This window comes from Antennarius striatus, chromosome 6, assembly GCF_040054535.1.
Source record: "Antennarius striatus isolate MH-2024 chromosome 6, ASM4005453v1, whole genome shotgun sequence".
In the NCBI taxonomy this organism is placed as follows: Eukaryota; Metazoa; Chordata; class Actinopteri; order Lophiiformes; family Antennariidae; genus Antennarius; species Antennarius striatus.
In genome coordinates this window covers 14,795,827-14,808,192 of record NC_090781.1, presented here as the reverse complement: position 1 = coordinate 14,808,192, position 12,366 = coordinate 14,795,827, and the positions used below count along the sequence as shown (strand labels likewise).

Sequence of the window (12,366 nt, the reverse complement as noted above, 5' to 3'; positions counted from 1 at the left end):
TACAGTTACACATAAAACATTTTTTTGCTTTTTTTCTGCTATAAAATAAATCATTTTAATTTGTCAAGTTACAAAACCCACAGAACTTTATTTGTCAAGGATCAAAATTTTTTATTTTTATTTTATTTATTTAGTTTATTTTTTTCCAGACATGTTAATATAGCAGACTTCACACCTTCATCATATTTACAACAACAACAACAACATCCGAAAAAAAGGGCCAATATTGGCTTATGAAATTCCTGTCCCCCAGATGGGAATAAAGACAAATAACATTAAGCACAAGTTAAGACATTAACTTTGTTCAAAATTCTTCTCAGAAGTTAATATGAGCTTAATTACTGCATTTTGGGAAATGGAGTTTTTGGTCAAAGCACACTCTGGCTTTTTATGCTCTTGCGGGCCACATATGATGTGGCGGGCCACATTTGGCCTCCGGGCCTTGAGTTTGGCACGTGTGATCTAAAGGAACATCTAAATAAAAAAAATAGCAAAACTGATTTGTAATCCTGGTTCACAGTTGAGTTGATTGTTGAGTTGATCATAGATTACTGCTTTGGTTCAGACAACATGTAAAGAGAGCTTTAAAATCTCTTAAATCCAGAATTCAAGTCAGTTTATGGTAGCACTTAATGCTAAGATTTTTTGAGAGTAAATGTTCAAAGTTTGAGACATCTTTTGCTTTCTGCATTTGGTATTTTGGCCCACAAGGCACCTTCTTCTTCCTTGATGTCTGTATCACTCAGAGTACAAGACCTGTTGATATATGGGTGTAATCCTATTATTGTAACAAATAGGATTATAGGATAATAGGTGACTCATCTGCACCCTTCCTTAAACATACACACTGCTGACCAATAGTTGTTTGAAGTTATGAGGTACATGAACAACATCTATCTGCTGGCGAGCAGATTTTACCCTTATGACTATAACAAGGCTGAGCATTATAAGCATAATAAAATAGCCAGGGGAAGCAATTGATTGAAGCAAATCATACAATGTGTAGGGAAAAAACACCCCCACATGCTGCATCATTTTAGCTCATGTTCTTGTGACTGCTATGGAACAGTTTGTTCTATAGCATGTTATAGAGTACCAGGGGATCCTTTGTTAACTATATGTCATTCAAAATTGTGTGATTAAGCAGATTGGCTGGTCAGGCATCTATTACCTGTTTGCCAAATGAATTTAACACTCACGCATAATCAAATGATTTGTTTAATTTCAGCAGATATTTATTAACCGTGCTTGATTTGACAGTCAACTAAGATGTGGAAAATACATTTCCAATTGTCAAGTGTGTCAAGGCTTAAACAAATACAGTATATGGTCAGAATGCCCGCTTATTTTCTTTGAATTTTGTGTAGAAGGTCTTCTCTTAATATTATGATTGAGGATTATCTTCCTCTTATCTAAGGAAAAGAAGAGAAAATTATATTAAATACTTAAGTCTATGTTTGAATGATTACAGTCATTTCATTGGCTTGAATGACAAAAAAATACTGTATTTAAAAAATTAATATGTAGGGGTGTGTTTGTGTGTATATGAATGACATAAACATTGTTGAATGAGCCAATTTAGAGTCAATGTTTGATTTTGACCCAGTGAGAAATTTTGAGCATCATCATCATAATTTGTTGCCATCAGAATTGAATTGAAGTCTCCCTTTGTCTCTGCTCAGTGCAAGATTGGTATTCTATCCATGATAGTTTTTGTGTACAGAACTTCCAATCTAAAACCTATAGATTGAAATAATAGCAATGCAGTAACAATCAACAGACTGCCAAATTTTTCTTCTGATTAACAGGATAGTTAACAGGTCTCAATTCTCTCAATAGCAATACTTTACAGATGTTCAGAGGTAGCAGGCAGCAGATGGAAGTGGATACATGAAAATATACCTGAAGTTAGGTATGCTGGAGGAGACGCTGATATAAAAATTATGGTCTATTGCTGGACCGAAACGGAAAAGGTCATGGGTCTGGTATGTGACACAGAGGTGATTTGAATTGAATGAACTGCTGTCCATCCAGTTGGAATGTGGTCCTCTCTTTTTGCTGAGCATCCTGCCCCTACATGCCCCATTTGTCCAGAGAAAGTCAGCCGATAGACAGCTGAGTTCAAGCTGGCAAGCCATTAGAACTCAGTGGTCAAGCCTGAGGAAAAGCTGTAGCTCAGTGCTTTAATTGAAAAAGAGATCTCAGGCATGTCGCATTGCTCTAGAATCAAATTTCTTGTCTTGTAGCCTTTTATACAGAAGTGAAGGCAAATAGGAAGACTTAGTCAAAAAATGTGTGACTCCTGGTATATTTCCTGCAAAAATCTTCATTGTATGATTACCACTAGGGGAATGTGTTGTTAAAATATAAACAGCATTAGAAGTTAGAATTACACTCGTATTTAGTATATCCTTGAGTAAAAGACTTTGGATAAAATCTATCTCTGGATCACAGTACAGTAAATATCAGATTACATTTATTTATCTTTGGAATATGATTCCTCTTCCACTCTGCCTTTCCATATTGGATATTTGAGATGGCAGCGCTGAGGAAATATCAGTACACCAGCAGCCACCAACTAATTTATTAGAGCCTTTATTTTGGCAGGCAGCAACACTGAAAAGGGCTTTCCAATCTGTATTCAGTGTGCAGATAAAAGTCTTCATTCCAAGTAATGTAGCATTCACTCACCCCATTCTGGAACACTGGCAGTCTGAAAGATTTCAAATTGTTCTATGCTGATGTGCTCTCCCAGCGAAATGAAACAATCTGGCCACTCATGTTCCTGTATGTGATGAACTGACTGATTTGTAGGCCGGAGAGATGCTGCATTTCTCCAAGTAGTTGCACCTCAGTGCTCATATTTCTTAGACTGTATAATGAGATTAGATGTTATCTCTAATCTTTTAAGATAATAAGCAGTCTTCCATCTGCGAAAATATATGAGCTTTTTTTCTCTTGTATATGACGTTTTTTTTCCTCTGCAGTTTTTTGTTTTGTTTTGTTTTTTATGTCCGTCCTTTGTGATTTTACTGACAAATTGAGTAGCATTTATGTTAATGCCAGTTTCCCACCTCAGAAAGTCCAAACTTGCTTGACTCTTTAGTTTGCCAAGTCTCAGTTCATGAATAGTGAATTGCACCAGACATTTCCACTTCACAAAAGTTTTGATTGTGCTTCACTGATTGAAACTGATAATTCCGAATTTTAGTACCTCAGGCTGCCAACATTGATGGATTTGCTGCTGTGTTAACTGGTTACGTTGAAGCATTTCCACAATTTGTGACAACAAGATGGAAAATATAAAATTAAAATAATAAAAAGAATCCTAAACTCTACTTGTGATTCAGAAGTCAGAAAAGTCTATCCTGTAACTTTTGATGACAATGAATCTGAAATAATGGCACAACTCATTCCAAATGCAACCACATGCATTTTTGCATTCCAGTATTTATTGTTATAAATGCTTGCTGACATATCATTCAACAAGTCTCATTCGATATTTTACACTACAGCACTGTTTGTGATCCTGCTCTTGTTAACTGTTATTACAGTTTCAGCTACCGTGCTCCTCTATGCCCTCTTTGACTCACATTAATGCATTTCTTTGTAGGTATGACAGCTATGGGCGTCTAACTAACATCACATACCCCACCGGCCGAGTGAGCAGTTACCGAACAGGCGCTGACAGTTCAGTCCACATCCAGACAGAGGGTTCTAACAAAGGGGATATCACCGTCACGACCAACCTGTCAGCCTCTGGCACCTTCTACACACTCATGCAGGGTGAGTGGATTTTTAAACTAGCTCACAACAGGACCATGTGATTTTTAAAGTGTTTTGTGTTAATGCAAGTGTTGAAAACTGTGCAAAGGCTTATAGTTTTAACTACATATCTGCACAAGAACGTTTTGTAAATATTTATCCATCTATTTATTCATTTGTATGTTTGTTTATTTAGATTTGTTATGTTATAACCTGGATGACTCAGGATTCAGGCCTTTTTACTCTTCTGAGGTGCAGTCATCTGTAGCTTAAAGCCTCAGCAAATACAATGGAAACAATCTAGTTAGCTTTATTGAAGGGTTAAATAAACATCATGTGTTTTTTGGAGATTTGGGTGAGTTGACTTTCAAATGTCTTTACCCACGACGTGACTTGTTGGTCTTCTGTATAACATGTGTAGTACAAAGCTTCATTTACCAAAATGAAAGCATATATTGACCTTCTGTCAGAAGGGCATCACTTATAAATTACTATGTTGGTGGCGCTCCGATATCCTCTAGGTTTACGAAATTTAGTAAGAGAGATGAAAGCAGAGGGCAGAACTGATGTTGTGTCTTGGTCCACCTTATTTGTCTTACACCATCAGACATATCCTGACCAATCCATTCATACTTTTGAACTTTCTGTGCCTCCCTTGATTTTTTTAAGACCCCTCTATACCCCACCCCCGCACACACACTCACACACACACACACACACACACGCACACACACACACACGCACACACACAACACACACACACACACACACACACACACACACACACACACACACACACACACACCACAAAGCTTTGCCTGAATCAGATGACAAACCCTGGTTTCTCGCAGTTACTTATTGGATTGATCACCTCCACATTGTGACCTTGTCTTAGGTATCTGCTCTGAGCAGAGCGGCGCCAGGAACTCTGTCGTTAATTAATTCTCTATTGTCTGCTTTGTAAGCTTGCAACTGGGTGATCACATAACATGTGAACAGGGGTGGACAGTAACGGAGTAAATTTACTTAAGTACTGTACTTAAGTACAGATTCTGAGGATTTTTACTTTACTCAAATACTAGAATTCTTTCATACTTATTACTCTTACTCGAATACATTTCCAAGGCAAAGATTTTTACTCTTACTGGAGTTAATTTCTGAGAAGGCTCATGAATACTCGTCCCCCCCCCCCCTAAAATGCAATTGGCCACACGTAGTGTTCGTCAAAGAAGGAAACCTATCACAGTAAACGTTCTGAACTGGGATTTACGTAAAACCGGAAATACGTCATCTCCTACCCAATCAGCTCAAAACAAGACCGCGGGAGCAATGGCGACTGTCGAAGAAGTCTCCGTTGAATCTGATGAACATGATGAGCCGGAGTTTTATGAGGCGGAGGAAGAAAACCCATGGCCTCATCTTAAAGATATATTCGAGTTTGTAGAAGTAAAAAAGGACAACGCGGACTCAGACATCCTGTATGACAGTAATTCAGTCAGGTCCATTCTCATCAAAGATTAAAAAAAATAGGAATTTACTCTTACTTTTACTTTAAGTACATTTAAAAGCATTTACTCTTGAATACTTAAGTACATGTAAAAGCAAGTACTTTTTTACTCTTACTCAAGTAATGTATTGACTGGGCTACTCTTACTTGTAGCGGAGTAAATTTTGACCAGAAGTATTTGTACTCTTACTCAAGTACTGGGGTCAAGTACTCTGTCCATCTCTGCGTGTGAATGCGTTGCCTTCAAGATTCCATTGTGGTCATTCAATGTTTTTGTCCTCCCTTTTCACTTGATGACTTTACAGTTCTTGAGTTGCAACTGCAGCAAAGCTTTGTTGAAAATTACAGTATCATTAAGAACCTTGAAGTGTGTTTGGTGCTCACATAGAAGGGGACAAAAAGGTAGAAGGTAGTGCTGTCACGTGTTATGTGATCTCCCAGTTGCAAGCTTACAAACCTGGCAATAGTGAAATAATTAATGATATGATTATTTTTTAAGTAATCAATGACACATCAAGTAGTCGAGAAATAGATACAAATGTAAAATAATTACACGTATGCTCAGTGCTGGTATACAACTTGTTTTCTTGTAAGCAGACTATCCTATATTAAATGTCAATGCAATGCAAATCCCTCCTCTGCTGAACGGTATGCATGCACTAGTAGGAAGGCTGCTATTCAGCATTATTTCCAGCTTCATCTGGTCTCATAGGCCTCCTTTTACTAAGGTCTGCCCTAGAGGCCTTTGGTCGACCCCTGAAGTGTCTGTATGATGGAGAGAGGTAAGGGCCAGTGCAAGGTCAGCCTACCAGAGTCCATTTCTCTTGCCTTATCAGCACAACACAAAATGAATTAAAACATCACCTAGTCAGGTTATGTTTATTATTATCTTTGTGTAAAATAAATAAATTACCATTTCTCATTGACATGCTACCATGAGGGAATTACAGAGTGTTTTTTTTCTGCAAAATTAATTTAGCTAATAAATGTGATGTTTGACAATCCATTAATTTTCTGATGTTCTTAATGAGTGCTGTCTACTGACAAGGGCCAAGAAGGAGACTTTCTCTGATGAATGTACATGAGATGTTCAGTGGAAACATTAATCATTGGTCTGGAGCTGGAACACAGGCTGTCGTTACCTAGGGACAGTAGCAGACAGGCTGAGATTTATCCCTCGTCAATGTGTGTGTGTGTGTGTGTGTGTGTGTGTGTGTGTGTGTGTGTGTGTGTGTGTGTGTGTGTGTGTGTGTGTGTGTGTGTGTGTGTGTGTGTGTGTGTGTGTGTGTGTGACTGTGCCTTCTTCGTGGCCAAAGGCAAGCTTGCAGCTTTGATAGTTTTCATTTCCCACCCTATCCTTGAGGCTGCTGCAACAGCTGTAAAACTTTGCTTTACTGGCTCTGTGAAATCTCTTACTATCGATCTTTTTTGTCACAGGCCTCACACTATTGCAGGGTTTTTGTTAAATACTGCTTCTCGGGGCTTTTGTTTTGCTGAGAAGCCATGTTTGGTCATTATGTTTGTGTCTCACTCAGATGAATATTAGATGTAGTTATTTCACATCAGTTCAAAAACCCTGATTGTTTTTCTTCTTCAAATCTCAGTGATAATCCTTTTGCACTATCCCCACTCTAAATCCTCAGATCAAGTACGGAACAGCTATTTCATTGGTCTGGATGGCTCATTGCGACTCGTATTGGCAAACGGTATGGAGGTGTCCCTGCACACTGAGCCCCATCTGCTGGCTGGAACAATCATCCCCACAGTCAGCAAGAGGAACATAACTCTGGCCATCGACAATGGTCTTAACCTGGTGGAGTGGAGACAGAGGAAGGAGCAGGCTCGTGGCCAGATCACCGTGTATGGACGCAGATTAAGGGTGAGCATACAGCATGGTTTAAAATGGCTCATGCTAATACACACTCGAAAAAGTGCGTATTAGAGGAAAGAGAACATTTTAAGGCGCCCTCATATTCCATTTCAAAGCTTTGCGTGACCGCAAAGAGAATAATTAATTGTTAAAGCCAACATTCATGTACTGCACATGCATTATTACAGGAGATAACAAAAAAAATCACGTAGAAACCTGCACTGTTTGGAATTATTTAGAAGGTAACCTTAGCATTAGGGACAGCATTAGTTTCACTGAATGTCCATGTAGGTGCAGGCTTCTTAAAATTTAATAAATGTATATAAATATCCATGTCATACATCCTGTTTCATCTCCAGTGTCATCTCCTGTTTCAGACACAGCTTTGCGGTGTGTGTGCGTGTGTGTGTGTGTGTGTGTGTGTGTGTGTGTGTGTGTGTGTGTGTGCGTGCGTGCGTGCGTGTGTGTGTGTTTGTGTACATGCTAGCTTCACCAAACTGCATACCTATATGATAGTCACATATGTCATATATTTCATGAATTTGTTTCACCATTTTTGGGTGATATTTCATCTCATTACCGATTTGGATATTGTTAAACAATGGCAACAGGCAAATTTGAAACATTTACCAAATTATAGTGCAGCAGCATCAGTAAAGCAGAGCGCTCTTACTTGCTTAAGTCCACACAGTCCTTGTAGATTACTGTGTTATGTAAAATTACCATATTATTGTTTGATACTGATATTGATGAATGAACAAAGAGAAAACCATCTGATGTTTGGCCATAAAGGAATTTTTATGCAATACCTCTGAAAACCCTCATAAAAAAAGTATCTTGGTTGATTAGCTTGTGTGTTTTCTGTATTTGTTTTGTGGCTTTGTTAGTCAAAGAACAACTTTGGTTAAGATGTCTCCCGCACTCTCTGGTAGGTGACAGCTAATGGGGAGGTGCCACTTTGTCTGTCATTGGCTGTTCATTTGATGGCCTTGTTGTCCCTCTGGAAGGAAAAGCTTCTAAGTTATGTTACAGACAGTTGCCCCCAGGGGTGAGACAGGAAATGGGAGCAGCCTAATGGCAAGAACAGAGGGGATGAACAGAGCTGGAATCATTGAGCGACCTTGAGTGGCATGTCAAGTGATATTACGTGGGTGGCTGGATGACTGTGTGGCAGTGAGGAGGGAGTGTGAGGGTCTCAAATACAGAACAGAGAGATGCGTGAGAAACCGACCAAGAGAGACAGCTGTGTGACTCTAACTGCATGTTGTTTTTGTGCTTGGAATGAGCAATGATTTTGTATAATAGGAAAATGGCCTGTGCTCTATTTGTTTTGTCTTTTTGTTTTGTCTTTTTGGTACACTGTACACGACTACAGAAATCACTTGCGCATTTTTGTTACGTGATGTTTTTCATGTTGTAAGACTAAAGGGGTCACTGTTGATCCTCATCTTGCCATATCCACGTGCCACTTGTACTTTCTCTCCTCAGCCATTCACAACATTTTTTCATGTGTTGTTGAGGCAAAGAATATCTGTTTCTTTCCAAATCCTCCTCATAGGAGCCTGCCACTCTGCCATGACGATAATTGTCAACCACTTTACAAAAGAACAAAGACAGAGATAAAGCCAATATCCTTGTATTAGCATTTTGTTGTCATTATACTATCGTCTAATGTGGTACCATTTGTTCAAATGATTTCTAAGGCTAAAATGAATAAAAAGGTAGAAATTGCTTCTTTGATTGTAGCATAAAAGTAAACATAACTGTTGAATTATTGAAGGTAACAATGAACTTGCTGAATCAGTCATTCAAGCTGATTTTGATTGTCATTTGACACAAAAGCTGATGTTACCAATTAAGAGATAAGATTCCAGTCACATTTTATGTTGAAGACTCTTTGAATTGCAGCATGTTAGGGCAGATGCACTGTAATCATCTCTCCCATGTCTACATATCTACTGTCCTTTAGGGTTTCTTTTCACAGGCAATGTACAATTTAAAATAATTCCTCTTGAATGGGTTTCCATTCTCATGGGATTTTGGGATGTCTGCTATAATAGGTTTTTTTTTACCCTATTGAGACTTTGGCAAGCACAAGCCTGGCATGGGAAACTCTTTCTTTCTCCTGTAACCTGTTCCCTGTTAGAAGCAATCTCAATACAATCTTCTTAGGCAGATAGCAGACCTTTGTTGTCTATTAAGAAGTCTGAAGCACTACATATCTGAATACTGTTCAGTATTACTAAATGCTGAACAGTATTTCAGGAAAGTGAAAGAGCAGAAGATGTCTCATTATATAACACGCAGACATCAAGGTAGCTTTGCAAGCAATATTTCAATGCTGTGGTAATTTAATTTATTTCTGTGCCGAACAAATGAAAAACAAGTAACAAACTGAATCCCCTCCTCCCCACCCACAGGTTTTTCCTGGATTAATTTACAGACAACTCTCTAATCACTCTTGGGGCTCAAATTTATGGAACCTTTTCCTCATCAATCTGTTGCTTTAAGTATAGTAAAATAATCCCTTTCATTAGGTATCAGTGGCATTAATGGTGTAGTTGGTATAATTGTTGTTTTACAGATGAGAGACCTAAGCATGCTTTTCCCAATGTGGGACTTAAAAAGTGAGTCTCTGCAGCAAGCCCCCTGTGATTTGCTCCTTGGCATGTGTCTGGAAAGTAGCCAGTAGTAGCTTTTTCCAGTAAGAAGCTTTAAAGTCTTGCCAAGCATTTTACTAAGTTAGACATAAATATGCTTGAAGAGAAACTGTATATTAATAAGAATTTGATAAAACATAAAAACCCAAACAAGTTAAATCATAGAGATTCAATAACTGGCTTTAATTGATATCAGAGGCCTTCATGGCCACATATTCCAAAATCTTCCAGATGGTGTTTTGAGTAGCAGTTTGTGTGGAGATAAACTCAGATAGACTCTTTCCATCTCTTGATTTGATTTCTCTTTCTTATAGCTTCTGCTGACAGTCTGCTGTGTAACAAATATTATGTCAGAGTGGTTAGTTGTTCTTTTTGGCTGCAGCATAGAGTCAGCCTGCCAAGTGAATCCTGACAGTGGGTTTGACTCTCTGCTGACCTGAACATGGCCTGTAGTATTAAACTCCTGAGTGTCTTCCTGCTCTGATCAGAGTGAAACCAAGTGTCACTGTGTGCAGCCTCATGCTTTCATGAGAGGCAAGAAAAACAATATCATATTTCTTTAAAAAAATATATATCCAAAGCCATACTGTTAAAGAAGATTACGTAAATGGAAAAAGAAAATGAGAGTCATCTTCCCCTGCTGGCTACTTCCCGTCAATTTAATAGTCAAACAGGCTCTCTGTGTTTCTCACATGAATAGTCTTACTCACTGTGACTTTGGTGAATTTTTACACAAAAAAAGAAATATGGTTATGGTTATCATGGTTATTAGCTCCTGAATTTGATAAATGAAGCTCTTTTGTTGAAATTCAAACTAAAAGAGAACAAAACAGCCAGAGACTACAACATCCCTCCTGAAAGTAGTACCTGATTAGTGCATAGACTCGTGCATATGGAGTAAGCCAGTGTGAGTAAGACCATTGATCAAAGCTAGTGCATAGGTAGATCAAAGCACTAGCTTTGATCTATGGTCTTACACCGGCCTTCTCCCTTGTCTTACTTATCCGGTTACTCAGTGTACAAAAGTTGAAATTTGACCATGACCTAGTTTTGTCAAGGTCATCATCTGATTTTCATCCCCTTTGCCGCCCAAATAACATGCTTTTTGTTTCATCTCTCTGTCTGCAACACTTGTGAAGATATTTAGTGGACAAACAAACGGACGGACGACGAACAGACAAACACACGAACACCGACAATTACAATACATCACCTCTTTGAAGCGGGATGTAAAAATAGAAAGTAATCAGTTGGTGATTAAAGCGCCCACGTATTATCATCACTTTCTTTCTGTCGTTACTGACATATTTTTTTCCTCATTGAATTTGATGTGTTCCAATTCAGATTTTATAACTGCTTGCTCTGTTTCTTATAGGTTCATAACAGAAACTTGCTGTCACTGGACTTTGATCGAATCACCAGGACTGAAAAGGTGTATGATGACCACAGGAAGTTTACGTTACGGATACATTATGACCATGCTGGACGGCCAACTCTCTGGGCACCAAGCAGTCGTCTGAATGGAGTCAATGTCACCTATTCCCCTGGAGGGCATGTGGCAGGCATTCAAAGAGGAACCATGTCTGTACGCATGGAGTATGACCAACATGGCAGAATGACCTCCCAGATATTTGCTGATGGTAAATCGTGGACATACACTTATCTTGAGAAGGTATGACTTGTTGGTTTACTATTGGTGCATGAGATTGAAGGTACATTTTGCTCAGATAAGTTTTGGATGTGTGTTTGTTTTATAATCTTAGCTCAAGTTAAAAGTTAACTTTTGGTACTGTTACTGTTTCTGCACTGGATTATCAGGCTGTGGCATAGATATCAGGGGAAATATAATTAAACACTTTCTGGTGCACTGCAAATGTTCTGCTTTGTTAGCAGTGTGTGACAGGAAAGTTCAACCTGAAATAGCTCTGATGAGAAGAACAGTGAATTGTCACTTCCTACCAACTAATTGAAAGCAAGATTGGTGAGAAGGTGAAAAGCAGTGAAAATGGCAGCCAATCACCTTGTTAATAGTCTGTCAACCATTCTCAGCATCCTTTAGGTACAAAGATACTGGGAGCCTTTTGTGACAGTCTTAGAACTGATTTATAGACATCGCTTATTAGTTCAAGAAAATGTGAATGGTTTTTTTTTGATTTCATGAATTTAGATCAAAAGTGCTCACAAATAAGAAACAAGAAGCAGCCTGTTTATACAATACTTTTTTCAGGATACCTTGAAAATGTCAGAGGAATATCAATAGCTACACTTGCAAGATGGAATTTAGATTTGATCTCAATAATTATTGATATTCTATTGCTTTGACATTTTGCTTATGCTTGAAGTATGTAGTCATTTTGGACACACTATATAGTCACACTATGTAATCTAAGAAATAGAATCAAATTAATATATTTTTGTTTATTTTATATTGTTTACATGTACATACCTATATTTTAAATGTCCACACAATTGTCAAGACTAGAATATAAAGTAGGGTATATATTTTTATTAAACTGTAGTTTGATATTAAATATGTACCTTATTTTGTGTGTCTACAAAGATCA

General features: G+C 38.1%; 1 protein-coding gene across 1 annotated transcript in view; it reads left to right on the top strand.

The window, feature by feature from the left end:
• Window positions 1-12,366, top strand: part of tenm4 (teneurin transmembrane protein 4) — a 167,993-nt gene that overhangs the window by 139,726 nt on the left and 15,901 nt on the right. Inside the window, exons 25-27 of the mRNA XM_068317843.1 lie at window positions 3,614-3,786; window positions 6,916-7,151; window positions 11,178-11,474. Coding sequence (XP_068173944.1) covers window positions 3,614-3,786; window positions 6,916-7,151; window positions 11,178-11,474 — 706 coding nt within the window. The remainder of the gene's footprint in view (window positions 1-3,613; window positions 3,787-6,915; window positions 7,152-11,177; window positions 11,475-12,366) is intronic.